General features: G+C 43.2%; 1 protein-coding gene across 1 annotated transcript in view; it reads right to left on the bottom strand.

Annotated features, from left to right (window-relative positions):
• SLC18A2 (solute carrier family 18 member A2) overlaps window positions 1–20,358 on the bottom strand; it is a 532,773-nt gene that overhangs the window by 304,960 nt on the left and 207,455 nt on the right. Inside the window, exon 3 of the mRNA XM_086922918.1 lies at window positions 6,299–6,659. Within this exon, the coding sequence (XP_086779044.1) occupies window positions 6,299–6,659 (361 nt within the window). The remainder of the gene's footprint in view (window positions 1–6,298; window positions 6,660–20,358) is intronic.

The raw sequence follows: 20,358 nt of genomic DNA, 5'->3' as shown, positions 1-20,358 counted from the left end.
TATGTTCTGTTGCAAGCCATCAAATTAACACGTCCAGCTGTTATACTCCATATAGGTACCCCAATATCGGCTCAGGTAATGAATGCACCTTTCACCTACATTCCCCTGATATTACACTGCATAACGGTTCTAAGTACTGACCTCTCACCTAGTTACGGTAATGCCTAAAGATGACATGAGGTTTTCTCCGAAAAGCTTAAACCTCATTCATTATGCATGAGGATTCTTGGAATCACAGCAGAACAGTAGGCCTACCATCCCCCGCATAATAACTATGTGTAAGGGTCATTCCTTCCGTCAACCTAGTCCGACATGACACAGCAAGGTACATCCCCTACCGGTACCACTTTGGGTATATATACACCACATCCTGCTGAGGTAGTCAAAGGAGAAAAGGACTTCCATGTCGACACACTGATGTGAGACGCTGAGGCTCCTTCATGCAGACACTCCAGCACGCAGTGGTCTGACATCCCTTGCAGGGTGTCCATCTCGAGACCAAAACGGGGTCCCACAGTCCCTCACTTCAGGTAATGGGTTTGACTGTATCCTAGAGGGATTCTTGGCTTTACACCTACATACATGCTAGGTACACTTAGTACATCTAGTCAGGGTAACATTGAAGGAGTAGGCATCCTACCGTCATGTATTTTATATACTTCCTGTATTCACTGTTTTAGAATTATGGTAGAAATCTACCACACTTTTACTCTGTTAGTGCTTATAATCATTTATATCTTATGTGTTTAATGGTTGTTTCAGCACACCTATTTTACACTAGATAGACGCTTCAACAAATGCTTATTTAAAAACGCCCCCACCGTTTATTCTGTGTATCTCTCTGAGACAGAGTGAGCACGAGTGACTGAGCGAAAAGTATTGCACTGTTTCTACGAACCCTGATGGGACAGGGTTGTCATGTTTGATTGTTCCCAATAACTATTCTCTCCTTGGTAAGAGAGGTTTCCAGTGGTACTGTGAGATAGCTGGTGTACAGACTTACATACTCGGTAGGGGTGTCTAGAATCAGTCCGGGCACCAATCCTCCAATATATGTTGTCTAAACGTGCAGATCCAATATAGGTTTATAGGAACTACACAACACAGCTCTAGAACTTTATGAAACCCGTTCTTCAGCCTCACTTCCCACGCCGTCCTTCAAAAATGGTAGCTTGTAAGGGATAGGAAAGAAAAGTTCAAACACATTAAGAGGAATGATCTAATTTGCGTTCTGTCGTTTTACAAGCTAGTCTTCGGAAGGCAAAGGTTCAATCACAGACGTACACATAAAAACCTTGAGCTTATTCCACAACTGACCATCCTGAGTCAGTGCTCTCTTTAGATTAACCATAACTACTTTCAGAGGTTTACCATATCTGGAGAATACTTTTTTCACAAATCATGATTTTCGAATTTTGACCGATCCTTCCCTTCTTTGACTGAAAAAAGTTCAGTAATGCAACATCACACTTTTTCTGCTCTATTTTGAGACTTCACTAAAACAATATTATTGCCTTGAAAAAGCTTCTTGTTTCGAAGCGCTCGAGCAAAGTGCAAGGCTCCTGAAATTTTTATAAATGTAGATTGATTACCAAACGTTTCCGGACAACATTTTTGAGTAAGCACAATAAATTAATTCACTGAACACAAAAAAAAACATAATTCTCCTCTATTTGACTCAGTTTGCTTCAACTGCCCATGCCTAGCCTAGTTCTACCCATGGGCTGCATTGATCCAATCACTTGTCTAATCAACACTTCAAGACTGTTAGATGCCCTGTACCTTAGGGATGCAAGGAGCCAGCTGATGAGAAGTTTAGTTCATCCTCAAGAGACACAGTTCTCATCATAGAGGTCAGATGAGCTGCTCCTTCGAAGAAAGTGAGAAGCCTTTGACCATAACAGAAAGGTTTGCTGCCACGTTTCCCAGGTCCTTGCATGACTAACTACTCTAATCCAAGTTATTTCTTTGCATTCTGGGTCTTGTACTTTAATGGTGGATAAACAAGACCAAGAGCTGGTATTGGTCGCAGCTAAACACCCCTAACATAATATGAGCATTTGTAAAGTGCTTGTTCATCCTTTGGGGTAGAATAACTGATTTTTTTTTATCCACCTTAATTGTCCTCATGGTAATGCCCTAAGAAGGATGAAAGGCTGAGTGAACTTGTCTGGAGTTAAATACGGGTAGCCAGAGTGAATGCATGAGTCCACGGAGCCACCAGGTCTGAGAATCTTCTCAGGGCTGCAGAGACAAAGGGTCATTTCTCTATGAGGTGAAAAGCTCTGTCACTGGAGTGGCTCCTCGTAGATGTAATTCAAGAAGATGAGAGTAACTGCTCCTTTGTGGATGAGATACCCTGCTCCGCTTCATGGAGATTTAATGCTTTCTTCCTTGTCTTTTAGAGAGACGGATGCCCTTCACAGTCAGGTGATAGGTCCTTCTTATGGGCTGAGAGGCCCAACTCTTCAGAGAGATCAGAGACCCTTCTGCTCAGAAAGATGAGCTCCTCATGTCTAAGTTCCCTGTGGGAAGATGTAAAAGGATGGCTTCCCTCTCGGCGAGAAGAGGTCCTGTGTTACTCCAGCGACAGATTAAAGGCCTGGTCCACTCCAGGACAGTGAGAGCACTGCTTCTACCGCAGATATGGGGCTCATCCACCAGGGGTTTTGAAAATGATGTGTTGCTCCTCCTTATCAAGGGATGAAAGACTATCCTCCCAATCGAGATTATCAGAAGCCTTGCTCCTCAGAGTAGTGAGCTGTCATTCTCTGTATCGGGACGGTGAGAGACACTCCTCTTAAGGCAAGGGAAGCAGGAGGAGAGGCCCTTCTTCAAAAAGAGGCAATGCATATCAAGGAGAGGAGACACCCTGCTCCTCTGTAAGAAGAGGAGAGGCCTTGCTTCCCTCTAGGAAAGGGATAAGCCCTGCTCTTCCCTAAGGGTGTGACTATGTGTATGCACTCATGTTGGGCTATGGGCAATATGGCAGCTTACACTGGCAGCGCCTGCGGATCAGTTTGGCATTATCTGTTGGTGCTCTCCACTAGAATGGCATTGCTCTGCAACCAATTGCTTTCTCCCGCAGTGGATTTGTTATCAACCACAGCTGTTGGCTCCCCCTCATATTTCCCATAAGAATGCTGTTATTCACCCTTCTAAACTACCATGGCAGTCAAATAGCCCCATCATACACATATTCTCTATTCCATACCTGGGTTGTGTGAAAAGCTGAGTCTCAAAGGAAGAAGCCATCAGTAAAAAGGAGGGAACTGGGCATTTAGATAGTGTACAGAAAATGTATATTTTTACTCTCTGTATGTTGTTTTAAACAATTTACAAATTAATGAATGTTACACCCTTCTTCGGTTACTTTTGCCCTTTCACGAACCATGAACTGTAGACCTCACCCTGAATTGCACTACTGAGTTTAACATCTCTGCCAATGTACTCCTACCCTCATTTGCAGTTCCGTCTACCTTTTCATTACTAACAACTCACAGTTCTGTGGATGTACTTGTCACGTAATACAAATGGTTTTGCTAATTTCTGCATTAACACTCCTTCCAAAGCATCTCAAAAACATATGCTTCAATGGTGCAGCAGCTGCCCTTTGGGGTCCTGAAGGGACTCTCTTTGAGCCCCATTATTTTTAATGTATATATCTGCCATATAGTGGAAGCTTTAGGTCTTACTTTATTCTCATATCCTAATGACATGCAGACAGTAGCGGCCGGCACGGATTGGGGGCGGCAGGGCTGGAGAGGTAGGGGATAAAAAAAACAAAAAACGTACCTTACCACCACATTCCTCGGTTGTCTCTCCTAGCTTTGGGAATGGAACAGGAAGCAGCCAGGCTCCCCCGACCAATCACATTGCTGCAATGCAGTATTGTGAGTGGTCTGAGTGCCGTGTGTCGGCGCCCATCCAGGGCCTGGCGGCCTAGGCATGTTCTCCACACAGGCTGTAATGCAGCCTGCATGGAGAAAATGCAAGGTGCGCATGACTGTTTTGCCGGTCCGAGAGGGCTGGCCAAACAGTCATTGAGCACTTAGGAGGGTGTTACCACTCCTCCCCTGCAATGCTGTGTGAGCATAGCTGCCCCACCCCTCCACACAAAGCTGATGCAGCAGTACAAATAATTGTTTTTGTCTTTCACTGCTTCAAAGCAGTGGGGCGACGGAGGAGCCACCACTGCAGGCAGATTGTCATATCTGTTTCTACAGATGATGACAATAGACTGCCTAATCTTAGGCCATGCCTTGTTGCTGTGGCACAGTGGGTGGGGAACACTCTTCAAAACGTAACTGAATTAAGACAGAGGTTCTTGTGATGGGACATCAAGCTTGTGTTTGCGGCCTACAATGGTGGCTGGAAGATTTAGGGCCACTTCCTATCTCAAATCAGGTTGTTAAAGATCTTTGTAAAGGGCTGGACAGACAGCTTTTGATGTATTAACAAGTAAATAGGATGTTCATCCGCTGTTCTGACCTTTTTAGATGCATGAGAAAAATCCTTGTGGCCGTCCCTATTTCTACCCAGAGGATGATTGTTCATGCTCTGACCATCTTCCACCTAGATTACAACAATGTGCTCTATTCGGGGCTCATAAATCATCTGAGGAAAGGCTACAGAGCTTTCAGAATGCTGCTGCACACTTCCTGTGTCATCGTCCCTAAGCATGTATCTGTTTCCACTCAGTCTGAATTACCATTTTTTTCATCTCTTTTGCTTTGGGGGAAGTGGGGTGACGCTCCTCCGCTCCAATGGAGGAGCCTCTCCTGGTGTCAACTCAATCTAGTTCAGGTGGGCGGACACATGGCTAAACCGTCAACGGCCCTTACTCTGTTGTGCCGTTGGATGTCTATGTCTGCGGCAAAGACAGAGTTGTCTTTGCTGTCAGCACCAAGAAGGTTGACCCGACTCTAAATGAGGCGGCTGGACCTTCAGTCTTTGTATAGAGGGTACTCTGTTAACATTGCAATGTAGTGTCTTCTCCACTAAACTCTAAAGCAGGCAGTTACTGACTTACATGACGAGATCAGCTCGTCATGAGGCACGGTTGAGCTGCACTCATGACGAGCTGAGCTCGTCATGACCGTTGGAACGTTCACACGCGGGGATAATTTCCCCGCTGTGCTGAACGTTCCAAAACGGGTGTGGTCGTGACGTGCTCCGCTTGTCATGAGTGCAGCTCCACTGTGCCTCATGATGAGCCGAGCTCATTACAAGCACAGTGGCGTCGCGTGAGGCCCCCTCCCCCCGCACAGCAGGTGAAAATCCCTGCAGAGAAGGGGTTAAGCATTGCACCATCATCCAAATCTTTAGGATTCCCCATTAACCAGACTATTTCCATGAAAACACACATTACCAAACTAACCAAAAAAAGTTTTATTCAACTTAATATTCACAAAAGATCAAACCCTCCATTCCACTGAAATTTTAAGGACCACTGCTGAAGTGCTGGACCTGGCACACCTCAATGGGGGTACTGCCTTACCCGAAGGCTGTCACAAGCCTGCACTTGCTCCCCTCAGATCATTCTACACACAGCTTTCCATCTTGTCAAGGGCACAAGAAATCAGATGACATCACTTCCATCTTTGAAGATCCCCAGTTGATGCCCATAGATGTTTGAATGTATTTCTGTATGGCCTGCATTAAACATAAACCTATACAGATAGGACCACCCTTTTACTTTAAAGATAAACTCAAGCTCACCGGAGGGAAGACAAGCACCAGAAACCATTTACAACTGATTCTCGAAATCCCAAAAGTAAGAAAGTCCAAGACTTTGAACTGGCATTCTCATGTCCTGAGACACTTGAATGATTTGTATAAAAACTTAAGGATTAATGACAATCCTCTACAATTCAGAAATAACCTGAACAGTCACCTGTTCAGAAACTATTTGTACAACACTAGTCACCTCCATGACCACCTCAATTTCACCCTAATATCCTCAATGATGTTGTATCCCCTCCATATTACTCTGTAATGTACTTCTGGATAACTACAAAGGGTTCTGTTGCCTATATGGTTAGATCCACGCTATATAAATACTATAAATAAATAAATAAATGCATACATACGTAATAATGCATAAATGTCACTCAGAATGCTTTAATATAAAAGACACAGAAGCTTTTAAAATCATGTTTCTTATTTGTATTAACATATTTAAGGCACAGGTCATGGCTTATGGGTGAGATGCATCTAATTGGTTATTCGTGATTGAGGTACCCTGGTGATATGGAATATATTCAAGGAAAGTTAAATGAAAAGTGAAAGGACTTACCTGTTGGTCAGTGGCCCTATGAAGGGGTTTGTTATCAGCTGGACAGTGGCCTTTGATGCAAACAAAAGACCCACGCGCACATTTTCGTTCAGCAAATCGGAGTCTGCCTTTGGACAATCTGAAGGAATTGTAGTGGCACTCGGTGTTGGTGGCCGGTTGGTAGTGGGATTGGGCTCCTTCAATGTCATCTCCTCTGTGACGTTCCCAGTGACCAATGTTGAGTTATCGTAATAGGAAAAAATGGTCTGGAAATTGTTGATGGTAGAGGCTACTGCCACATCTCCCGTCGACCTGGCTGTCTGTAGCTCCGTCTCGTTGATCTCATGCTCCAAGCCGTACAGGTAGCTGGGAATGATGGGAACTGTGGAGGTAAAGGTGAAACAGATGAATAGTGGAAAATGTGCAGAGCTTGCATCACAATGCATGCACCTTAGAAGCTGTTCACACAGGCAAAGGTGTACCCAGAACCATCTCAGCATCACCTTCTGCTTCTTATTTCCATTTCCCTCCTCCTCTTAACACTTGACCAGGAAAGTTTGGCTTTGCTGAACTAGCACGAGATGAATTACTCGTCTAATTACAATTGTGGCCCATTTTGAACACGTGCTTATTGCTTAAGCAACTTTATTTTTGTTTGCAAAAGGCACGTGGGCAATCCCATGACCTTTGGTCCAACTATCTTAGAGCAAGCCAACCCACAACTACTTAATTTCCTCGGCAGGAAATCTATACATTAAGCAACTACTATATATTACACATATAATGACTGCTAACACACACCAGCTATTAGATGCAAACTCTGAATTGTCTGCCTACAGAAAACATGGCCATCCAGTATTTAAGAAGGACATAACAAAAGAGAGCTGCAGGAGAATCCTGACACCCTGAGTGCAGATTATAAATGCTACACAGTTTTGAGGACCATAGCACCCTGGAGAATTGTTAAAGTCTAGATTCAAACAAGGCATTGACAATGGTTACAGGGAGCGTCGGCCCTCACAAATTTGTAACACTTAAATTCTCTAAACCCCCTTATAGCATTTAGCCAGTTAAATATGTCAGATTATGGACTGGGCAATCAGATGGCCGAGCTTGGGAACAGATAAGAAAATCGTGAAAACAGAATAGTTTTTTATGACGCAGGAAGATCTTCCAGCAACAATTCCTCTTTAAACCTCGAATCTGCCAGGAACAATTGTCAGAAATTAGAAAGACCAAATGAAAAAAATAACCTTTTAAATTCTGGGAAGTCACAACTTGAGAAAGGAGCTGGAATCAGACAGATTTCCGAGAATGTACGGACTACTTATTTACCCGTCCACGATAGCAAGGGGCCCTGGGATAACTTAAAACAAGCATTGGCATAGCCAAAAGGTCTCGCCTTTGGGACCTTATAAGTGTTTAGTTATCCAGCACAATATCATTGGTGCAACAGCATCAACTGTTGCATGGCTAAACACGTAAAAGGTCCCAAAGCCAGACCTATTGGCTATGCCATGTGCCATGTTGCAAATTGACAGCGCTGGCAGGGCAATCGGTGTTGCAATCTGCAGTGGCCTCCTGACGACGGCCTTGACACATATTTTTTATTTCATTTAGAAATTAAGCACTGGCCCACTGTGATATTCAACAACCTGTGTCCCACTGTAAATCTGAACATTCTAAGCTCTACTGCACAACACACGGCCTCCAGCCCTCTGTTTTGCTGTAAACTTGGAAACCTGTGCCTTTCCTATAGCAGCCAGCACGAAAAATGCACTGCTGCTTTAACAGTGTCTAGACACCTTCTGCAACAAATGCATAAACAGCAGTAAAGTAGAAAAAAAGAAAAGGAACATGAAGAAGAGAACAGTTGAAAAATAAAGAAATGTAAATTATGTAGGTGCAACAGGAAATGTATGACAAGAAATTGGGGTGGACTGTATCTCGGTGACAGCAGCATAGTTAGCTTCAACAGGGAGTAAGGTACATTGTAAGATGGCTCGACATGTGCACTTTGCAACAGAACACTCACTGCCCAAGGGGGTCGCGCACTATAGTTTGCAGATGGCTCAGAGCCATGCTGTACACACTGCTCAACCAAGGGCCCACCATGTAACACTGACAGGGGAAACTTCAGTATAGGGAAACAAGCCTATGCAAATGGCCATCAGGTAAGGTTTTAAGCCAAGTGGCGTCCCATTTAGGTGTTCAGAACCTTACCCACTCATAAAATTAAAAGACAGTGAATTTGGTCTTTGGATAGTAGATTATTTACATGTTTGACATTTTCCAGGAGCAGATCGGAAATGGGTTGGAGGGTTTAGGTGTTATCTGGTATTTCAACTTGGAGCAAGGGGTTTTGATCGCAAAGATCTGCAAATGTCTAATGACCTAGTTAAAACAATTCCACTCGGCTTTAATTTTGTAATGGTTTGCTACATTGAAAACTGCAGGTCCTTTAATGCAACTTTGAGAGTTTATGCTGTGCTTTAAAGGGAAAATGTTATTCCTGGTAGAATAACCGATTTCACGTTGTTTTTCTGTCAATGCAGTTGTAAATCCCTCTAGCTTAAATGCACCATGCAAGCCAGACACTTTGATTCTGCGCGTGTTTACAATAGGAACCCTCACTTTCATTGCTTGAAATAGAAAGTGCAATTTTGTCTGCAAGTCGACAGTAGGTGTTGCCAAGAATGGAAATAAACTGCGCCTTACAAATGAACACAGTTTCCTTTCAAGTCAAGAAAACAGGATTGGGGTTATCAGCCAAGAGAATGGAGAGTTGTTGCTTGGCCATAGAGTGTTTTAAAGAAGGCGCTGGTTTGCGATAGTAAAAGTCATTTATGGTGAATGTGCCAGCTGTGTCAAAAAGCACTAAAGGAGGGGTGCATACAACCTTCCTTGGCTCCTGCCATGGAAAATGCAAGGGGGAAGCATGAAGACGGGGCGGCGAATGGCACTCTGAGATATCGCTGCCTGGAGCGGCTGTTTTGAAGCACACTCGTGCTTGTGGCACCATCCGCCTTGCGGGAGTGAGCAACAGTCAATTAGCATGTGCGCCGCTGCTCGCTCCCGCAAGGTGGATGCTGCCACAAACACGAGTATGTGCTACCAAAAAGAGCAGAGCGATGGCTAAAGCTCCTCCTATGCAACACATGCGCGCTGTGTAGGCGAGACCTAACAATTGGGCACTGCCTGAACCATTTCAGAATCACTGAAAGCCTTGAGAAAGCCCACGCTTAGATGCTGCTGAGAGGCCGAAACAAGTTTTGCTGTAACCACAAGAACTCTTACCAAAGACTGGTACCGAAAAACACTTATTGATGTCAATGTTACTTGAAAAATATTTCTGCAATACCTATGAGCAGGCAATGTGTATAAAATAATAAATTATTGATATTCCTTTTACCATTATTTGCTTAAAGATCAATGAGTCATAAAATTGTGCGGATTATGCTGCTTATACGCAAAGAATGTGAACTTTACACTCTAACCATAGTCAAAGCTGCTAGTACAGATTATGCCTATAATACACGAACAATAATGTAACTACCAATTGTCCATTGCACTTCTATAATATGAAAGAAAGAGAAGTCAGTGAAGCCAAAACATACTAATTGTCTAGAAGTCACAGATGTTGGTAGTAATTGGCCACCTCAAGCTCCAGCACTTCAAAACCAAGAACCCTTCCAAAACACCAAACGGGAACAGAATGTGCACCCAGATTTTAACCATGATATTGTAAATGAGAAAACAAAACATACATACGGGCATTATAATCCTTCCTATGTTTGCGAAAGTAGAGCTAACCTCCTCAGCAGTAGCCTTTGTGAGTCAAGTCACTTGATAAATAACCAGTGCCATCTTCCTAAGTAATCTGTATTATTTCTCAATTGCATCCAATATATATAATATTTCTCAAATGCTTCCATCAATTAACTCTCTTGTTTGGGGTTCCCAGCCACTCTAACAGGCTTCCTGATTTATCTCCCTCATCATACAGCTTAGTCATTTACCCCTTATAATCTTGACATCGTAGCCCCTCTACCAGCCTTGCCAGTGTTTCATGTGCCTCTACCAGTCTAGTCTGCAACGCAGGGTCCCCTAACCTTATTTGTTTGCTCTTGTATAGCGATATCCCTTACCAGTGTCCTTCTAACTCTGGAAACCATTTTTATACAGTGCCCGCAAATTACACCTTTAAAAGCCTCCCTCTCCAATAATATTGAGGATGCTGTCGCTTGTTATCAGCAAAATATCTGTATTGTTTTCCTGGTAATTTGTTTGAAAACACAGGGCCTGATTTACAAAGATCAACTTACACTTTCGTGTAAGTTTACAATTTTTTGGGTATTCACAAACTATAAGTTTAATTTTGCTAATAGTAATTTTACGACTGCGGAGACTCTGCGCAGTCTGAGAAGAGAACTCAGCGCATTAAAAAATTGGGCAGGCCTAACTTTTTATGTGCGAAGTTTCTGCAGTCATAAAATTACTATCAGTAGAATTAAACTCGAAGTTTGTGAATACAAAAAAATAGCAAACTAGTGTATGTTTACCTTTGTGAGTCAGAGACTCCACCCTCAACTTCAAACTGGGGTTAGCCATTCTTGGGGCCAACAGTGCAAGCACAGAAACAGGGGGTTATGATCTGAAAAGGTTCTGAGCACTTATTTACTATGGACAAAATTAGCATGAAGTTGTGGCGGGCACAGCATAAGGCCCAATTAAAGGTCATGCCTCCCAGAGTAAAACAAGTAGTCTCAGGCATGAGGGTAACTAGCTCCCCAAGCATCAATAAGACCCTATAGATCCACCAATCTCTTTAAATCCGTTGACATTTCCATTGTTGGTGGGGGGGGGGGACGGGCAGGAATAGGATGGTGCAACATATACAGATGTAAATCAGCAACACATTTTAAATTAACCCGTTATCATGGGATAATGCATAATTACCTGGAATGTGAATGTAGAAAGGCCACATAATCAACATTTGGGACATAAAAATAATTTAGGGCTTGTCCTTCCCTTCCAGTCCACCCCCACAAACCACCACCATCATATATCTACCTTCTTTATCCTTAATTTCAATATTCAATAACCCAAGCCTAATCCAAATCAAACAACCTCCCTCCCCCAAGGAAAGGCAGAGTAATGTGTAAAGTACACTCAGCCCCTCCATCGTTCCTGTAGTGTGTAGCCCTCCTTGAAGGTCAAGTGCAATTCATGCAAACAACAATTAGTGGTTCCCTCTTAACATATGCCTGTGCATTGTATCATTTAGCCGTATAGTAGAGCCCCACTCATTCAATGTGAGTAATTTAACATGTGCACACCTTTTAGCCACTCTTCAAAGGCTCTAGGAGTCCTCCTTCCCCTTCATGTAACATGAGATACGCATTTTTGATCTGAGTTGCACGGTCATTGTCATTTTGTCCCCTGTTGGTGCCTTCTGTCTCTGCACCACTTCCCACCATAGGCTACACCTACTACAATAACAAATTACAAACCATAAAAAAACGAATTCACCCATCTTTGCCCGGACATGCTAGGGCCACCCATCCAAATACAAACTCCAAGTGAGAGTTCTAAATTCAATGATGGTCTGTGTTAGAGCAATAACTAACCAACAGACAAACGAAACCAAGCAAAAATCAATAAGTTATTCGTGGAGGAGGGTGATTCCCTGCTTATGGTATACCCTTTGGCAGCACCCGGCCAGTGTCCCACCAGCCATCTGTATATAACTTGGCAGGCATTTTATATGAAGGTTCACACATCCAAAACTCTGCCTTCCAATTTTTTACTGTAAGCATTTAATATCTCAATTTAATGGAGGTCAACTGCTGTACACAGAGTAATCTTTGCATTTTTTCTTCCCTGTCCAATGATCGTGAAAGATCAGCCTCATGATTGGTGTCCGAGTCCGCTCCTTCTTCCCCCATGCTGTTTTTGGTGTGTCACTCCTGATTCCAGCAGTCATCTTGACTACTCAGTCTCTCTGACGCTGTGCCTGCGGTCTGGTTAGTATCCCTACTTGTCTCTGCTTCCTTTGCTTCCTGCTATGTTGACTCACTGTGGTACTTCTGAGGAAGTCAACTGAGCCTTTTCTTTGCTCATGTGCATCCACCCACTCCCAGATCTCTTGCAGAGATGTAAAAAATCTAGAGCCTGTGCCGATCATTAGCTTGAACTTTGTGCGAATTAAGTGGGCATATTTAACTCCCATCTCATGTAGTCTATAATTCACTTTTGTGAAAGAGGCGTTTAGCTGTTGGAACGCAGCAGTAAATTCCGGAAATATCATTGTTCTGTGGTTCTCAATTTCCAAACGACCTTTTTCATGCACCTGTTGCAGAATATCGTCCCTGTTTTGGCAATGAAGTAACTTTGCCAACATAAGCTGGGGGGGTGTTCCAGGTTGAGGAGGTCTCATCAGTCCTCTATACACTCGCTTCAGGGCAAAGAATGTGTCTAAACCTCAGCAGCCACCTATTGTCATATCCATTGTTTCAGTTGGTCACTATATATCTTCCCTCAATTCACTTCGTATGTTGATTGTTTCTGCATGCCCGCCCCTCTGAATCTCTGCCCTATATTGCAGGAACCACAACTGTTCTGTGTGGTCACACATTTATCTCTTGAGTTCTTCCATTGTTGGTGTCAGATTTACCACTTTGTTGGAAATTATGATCTTTTGCATAGCATTCCCTCAAATGTCTGCCTTCACTCTTCTTTTTTTGCTGAACCTGCTTTGGTTGCATTCTTACTCTGTGCATCTTACTCCTGCCAATCAGTGGAAAAGTGTTGTTGCTCTCCCTTCCAAACATGATGAAATTAGTATACACCTAATTGGCGATTTCATTTTTTTCTAAAACCTTAGCAATTGGCACTACATGTACTGGTACTACGTGTACACAGGCCCTGTGAATTAAATGCTACTTGTAGGCTGTAGATTTCATTGTACCACTAACGTAATACTGTAAAATATGCCTCAGGCTTGCCGCTACAGCCTGTAGTGCAGTTTTATACTGCCATTTTGACCAGCCAAAATCTGTTTTTTGCCAGGCTTAACCTTCTATTTAATACTTATAAGACACGCCTAATGTAGGCCCTAAAGGCTCGTGTGGCAGGGAGCATGGTGTTTAAAAAGTAGAACATCATGTGCACTGCTGGGACAAGAACAAAACTGATCTCTTCTGGTGGGGGTGCGGTTCAACGGGGACGCTAGTTCACCTACTATGGCATCGTCTGAAATTGGTACGCTATTGGACAGCGATCCTTGATGACATTGATGCTGCGTTCTAGATTGCACTGCCTCGCTCCACAGAATACATGCTGCTAGGTCTCTCCCACCCTAAAGCCTTCCAGCTAAAATCTATTTGAGGCAGGCAGATTGCATTGGTGCTGCTGGCGGCACGGCAGGTCATACTAGCGAGGTTGTGGACAACCACGCCGCCTGAGGTCCTAGATTGGGTACACTGTCTGTTGCAGCTCATAGCTATGGAGCGCATGTCACTCAGCGTGGAGGAGAAGGGCAAATACTTTGTGAAATTGTGGGCCCCTTACTTGCAAATACTCACGAAAGATCAGAGAGAGGTGACATGCCCTAAATACCTGCAGATACTCAAGCTCCTGCTGCTAGAACCCCTTGGTAACATCCAAATCTCAGCAAGATGAGCATAGTCCCTGTACTATGTAGTACCCTGGTAGGAGGTCTTAGAGTGCAAGGCGGAACTGATGCGGAGAAGAGAGGGGGGTGGGATAGGGGGTGGGAGGGGTGTTTTATTCCAGATGTTTTTAGGTCTTGCTGAAGCCATCCCGTTAGGGATGCTTTGGCGAGATTAAAGTAAGGGCTTTAAAAAGTGTACCCAAAGTGCGGATCGGGTACAGTGCATCTGAGCACAACCATGCGCATTTTGCACTGCTCCCATTTGCCACCAGACATTTCCACTTCGTGCACGCGCGCCGCGATCCGCCTCAGCTGCCACACGCATTCAGCTCACCAGGCTGCACTCCCCCTCGCCCCCCATATGCTCACTCACCAATGCCCCTTCCACCTTTCCTTTGATATCCACCGTGAGTTTTCACAGGCTCCTCTCCGCCCCTTTCCTTTAATGGCCCTCCCCCAGCACAGAGCACGCATCGCTTGTTATTTTTGCCTCAGCTAATTTTCTTCATGTTGCCTTTGCTCCTCTTATAGCAACTAAAGCGAAAGTGCTGGACTCGTACACCATCCCTTCTTGCATTTCATTGCTCAACCAAGAAGGGCTGCATGCGTGTCTTGAAAAACGGAGCAATCCTTTTCCTAGCCTGCCCCTTTATCTTCTGTGTGAACTTATATCCTAGACCGTCTATGTTATGTCACGATCCATAGCATACTTACTAGATTGACTATCTTCAACAGGGTGGAACTAAATCAAGTTGGCTGGGTAAACTAACTAACCGATTTACCTCGCCAGATTTTCCGCTATAATTTGTTTGCTTTTAGCCCGACAAAGCTTACGTTTGAAATTGAGTTTGTAATGTAGCTTCTCACTTTACTAATTTGCTTGTCTTTTAGAGTAGATAAGACACGCCTCTTAACGATGACATCTGGGCTTGTGTGTTCACTGAAATAGCAGACTGCCAGTATGACCTGTTCTTGTTTACAGTCGTTGCCTGAACAAAACATCGGCTGTGCTCCCACTCCCAGCATCTAGACTACCAAGTGCCTTCCTACCCTCCCTCTCTCACATAACAGGTAGAGAACCTTTCTTTGGGCCTGCCTTTGCCACTCCAGCCCCGCTCCCATTTTAGTTTGCCTGCCATCCCCAGGTTACGCTTGGCCACACTCTGTGTTTTTGCCTCAGGAAACTTTTCCAGTTCCTATTTCCTTCCCAGTTAGAGACACTATGGTGCGATTCAGACCGAATTCCACGGTGCATGCTGACACTCACTCCACATTCTTTGTAGCATTTTATATGCAAGGTGTATATCACATAGTATTACTGCGGCAGCGGTACCATTGTATGAATGCCTACGGTGACTGTCCACATTATACTGTTGGGTGGCAATGTTTGTTGCTCTAGTGGCCTATGTTTGTAAAACTCAATAAAAACATTATATATATATATATATATATATATATATATATATATATATATATATAGTTTGGATCTATAACAAGAGAACAGCGAAATGCTTAACACAGGACAGAGGATTACATTGCATCACGTGACAGCGACTGGTACATTGTGGATATTTACAAAAGTGAGGAAATTAAACATCACAGTTTGACCATCAGGTGAGCAGTCAAGCATTCACAGGATTACTGAATAATTGCATTATTTTAGCAAAGTATGGGGTGGGGTTGGCCATATGTTCTGTGCAGATTGGGTGATTTACCTTAAAGAGCAGTTTTTGTTTTGAGGACAAGTGTGGCCTCTCACACACGGCCCCCTCATACATTGCCCCCTCACACACTGCCCCCTCACACACTGCACCCCCACATACTGCACACTCACAAACTGCCCACTCACACAGACCACTCACACACTGCCCCCTCACACACTGCGCACTCACACACTGCCCCCTCACACACTGCCCCATCATGCACTGCCCACACACACACTGTCCACTCATACACTGCCCCCTCACACACTGCCCCCTCACACCACCCCACACACAAACACACAACCACACACACCCAAAACCCCACACACACGAACCCCCCCCACACACACAACCCTTCACAGACACACACACAACCCCACACACACATACCCACACACTCACACCCACACACACACACACAACCCCACACACAACCGCACACACACACAACCCCACACACACAACCCCACACACACAACCCCACACACACACAACTCCACACACACAACCCCACACACAACCCCCCACACACACATCCTCACACACACAACCCCACACACACACAACCACACACACACAACCACACACACTCAACCACACACACACACACACAACCACACACTAGGGTAGCAAAACATAGCATAGCAAAACATAACATATAACATATCATAACAAAACATAGCATAGCATAACAAAACATAGTATCGCATAACAAAACATAGCTTAACAAAACATAGCATAGCACAACAAAACATAGCATAGCATAACAAAACAAAACATAGGATAGCAAAACAAAACATAGCATAGCATAGCATACAGCATCACTCAGCACCACCACAGCATCACTCAGGGGCACCACAACATCACTATGCACTACCACAGCATCACTGAATGCCACAGCATCACTCGGTCGCCACCACAACACCACTCAGCGCCACCACAGCATCAATCTGTGCAACCATTTAACAACAACTGTTTCAAATATGTTCTCCCAATGTTTCAAGCTTTATTACAAATGTCACAAAAAGATGCTAATATTTCACTTCTGTTCTTAGATTTTCGTCACAATAAAATACACTGAACATAATCATCACAAAAGTTATTTACAAAACTTTAAGCTATTGCCATTATAAATGACAATACATTTTATTTAAGTATTAATTATTTAAAAAAATGTAAAGCCATTGTTATTTGTAATATCAATACTGTTAAGTCACATAAATACAACACATATTGCATTGCAAATGCTATAGGTGTCACATTTGCGAAAGTTATACTATTGGCATTGTAAATGACAAAGCTATTAATTTCGCTATTTTCAAAACCAACACATAAATAACAAATTTGTCATTTACAATACCAATAGCTCAAACATTCCTAATGCGAGACCTATTGCATTGCAAACGCTTGTTATTTTGTCTTATTACTGTTATATTGTAGATGTCCTTTAAATGGGAGCCTATAAGATGCCACATACGATTGCTTTTTGCGCAGACGGCCTTCGGGTAGTGAGCTTGAATGCTGTGTATTTTCGCTCATGTCTCGCTCTGCCGGCCTTGAGATGTAGGCAGGAAGCTGTGTACCTTTATCCTGATTCCCGCATAATAAAAATGATTGATTCTAAAAAGCAGAACATGTGTACTTATGTTTTACATGCCCTTTGACGTTTTTCCCTGCAGCAAGACTACCTCTCCTATAGATTAACACTGGGTTACCTTGATGCACTTAGTAAGTGATAAGTTCAGTTTGGAAGCAGATAAAGAAATACTTCTTACACTCATTTGAATTGTAATTTAAAATCAGTTTTAATGGTAAAGTTTGAATTTAAATTACGATTCTGAAAATGCTACTCTTAGAAAATTGGCATTTTTTTCTGCCTGAACCAAATATGCCTTTTTTGCCAGTGTCCAGGGTCACATGACTGTTAATTACTCTCCTGCGGCATAATGTGTATTCCTTCCAGACAGGGGACAAAAAGGCCTTGGGTATGAGGAAGTGTGTTCCTCTCCTGAGCAGGATCGTCTGGGGGGGTTAATCAGCCCTTCTTGAGCTTCAAAAGGTAGCTTGGGGGCTGCACCCAGCCCCTTCCTGGCTCCTATCCTGTTACTAGCAAATACAGCCCACAGCTGAGCATGCCTGCCCTTTGTTCCAAGTGACAGATTAGAGCCAAACCTTTGGAGAAGGGAAGAACTGACCATGACCAATTTAGGGTTAGACAAAAGGGGTGTCCCCCACACACACATAGGCTGGCACTTCGTATGAACGTGGAACCATCAGAACCTTTGATAAGAACACTCCTGGAGCTCAGAACATCCTGCTTGCATTGAACTCAGGACCCCAGAAGTGGCTCCAAGGGTCATTTAGCTGACAACCAAAAAAATTAGAGAGTTAACCAGATAAGACCAAAAAGGGACCGGGTGATAATACTATTAAAAAAAATTCCCTTTTGTATCTACATTCATTCCCAGTACCACCTTAAGTTACCACTGAACCAAAGAATATCACTAATATTGAGTATCATAACACGTTTTTTCAATGAACGATGTATCTTTATTCACACGTTATTTGTTTCAGGTTGTATTTTGTTAAAAAAAATTCTGTACAAATTTTAATACATGAAATCAATACACAGTATCAAAAACCCACAAAAGCATAAAAAGTCATTTACATTGATAATTGTCATAAGTTGGGCAAAACAGAAACTTGAGTCCAACTCTATTACTCATGTGGTACAGTAATCCAAAGATAAAAAGCCAACTCACTTGAGTTTGTTTATCTTCATTTCCTCCTATACAATATTAATTTTCATATAACACATTTAAAAAGTATTAAAAACCAATGCACATCTTTCATCAGAGTTATAAATCATAAAAAACAATTTTTATCTGTCCAAATGCCGACGCGTTTAGGTGTCAGGACTTTAATAACACTCTTTAATCCATAACCACAGACCAAAACAATCTAAAAATAATTAATACAACAATTACAAACAATCCTTTACTGTGTATCTCCAATTTCAATTGTTTGGTTTAGTGTATCCTTAAAAATATAGATGGTACTCAACATATTCATTCATACTCTTCTAAATCCATTTAGGGTGTCCCATTAAAAGGAATATTGTTTGACTACAAAAACAAATGTACAAATCAAATCAAGCTTTCTAGTTCACCAGACCCAACTGGACTGACCTAGACCTCTCTGCTGGTCTCAGTCGGAGTGAGTTCTGACCCTTAAGCGTTGCCTTCAAGGTCATGGCCCCTTGGATGGTGTCTGAGTGTGCTTCTTCCAACCCTACTGAAGGCTTCACTTGACTCGACGCAGACCAGCGCTGAGCAGCACCTAATCAATAGCTCTACCCACTCTGGTGCTGAGCGGCACCCAATTAACCGTTGCCATAGATGTGGGAGCAGTAACCTCTGGTTGCTGTGGTTGCAGGTATTCTGGATTATTTAGGAGGGCTGGATTCTTGTATTGCTTAAATGCAAATGGCATTCTTTGGTGCAGGCATGTTTAATCCATTTTGGGGGGTTTCTGGATGTGCAGAAGCAGTCACAAATTTAATAAAATAGGTTCTGTTGCCAAGATTGACAGAGCAGGACCTTAGGTGTGGGTGGTACATGTTGTGGAGGTGATACTTGGGGTGTGTGAGGCTTAAAAGTTCTTAGTTGTGACATCCCAGTTCTGACTAGACACATGGTAAATCTAAATGTTTTGTTTTATGTTTAAAATGTTGGAATTGTGTGCTTGGTGGTCTAATCATTTGTCTGTTGCTGAAAAAGTGTCATAAATACCCTGCCCATTTTAATCACCAAGACTACAGATGACATTGAAAAGGAATACTTGGAGGTAGCTTGTGGTCAAGGTAAATTCATTCAATCAAAGCAAACACAATAAGATGATGGACGGAGCGCTAAAACCTTTCAGACAATTACCCCCAGTCACTATTAGATCTGGGTTATATTCATCGTCGCTCTTCTGCTCAGATCGCCATCCCAGTTCAAATCCAGCTATATGCAAATCAGTCTTGATCCTCCTCCTCCTCCTCCTCATAAGAACAGTCCAGCCAGAACTGCCAGGCCAGGTCCAGAAACAAACATCATCGGTCCGGTTTTGGGGTAACACACCTCATCAGCCAGGCTAACTTGAATCCAGTGGCAAAGTGAGCAAGGTATAATTCAGTCAATCAAGCCTTATCGAGAGGGTAGACTCACCCTCTGGTCCTTGAATTTCGCTGCACTTCACAGCTCTATTCTGGCACTACACCTCTGAGGTGCAGGTTCTTTAATAAATGTGTGACTAACTAACGCCACGGTTTCACTCCCAGAAGACAGGGTATGCAGCAACAACAGGGGTTCTGAATCTAATGCATGTCTTTATTCAGACACCTATGGGCTGTGACATTTTTATTTAGCTGTATCGAGGGTGCATTTTTGATGGATGTATGTGTGTCTGTGTGTCACTTCAATCACTAATCCCCCACCTCAAAAAATGTCTCTGTGATCACAGTAACTAGGCAAAATAGAACAAGTTCTGCTCACTGCACCAAAATACACAGCTGGATTTCATGCTCGACGTTTTCTATTGCACTCACGGAGGCCCTGTAATAGAGAAACCTGCATGTATGTTTTTATTTACGTAGCCTTTTTAAATAGTTTTGAACAAACCATGCAAAGCTATGAGGATGCGGAGGGTGTTGATGAGTA

This window comes from Lissotriton vulgaris, chromosome 5, assembly GCF_964263255.1.
Source record: "Lissotriton vulgaris chromosome 5, aLisVul1.2, whole genome shotgun sequence".
Classification (NCBI taxonomy): Eukaryota; Metazoa; Chordata; class Amphibia; order Caudata; family Salamandridae; genus Lissotriton; species Lissotriton vulgaris.
Note: the sequence above shows the minus strand (reverse complement) of the source record. Positions and strands in the feature narration are given on the sequence as shown.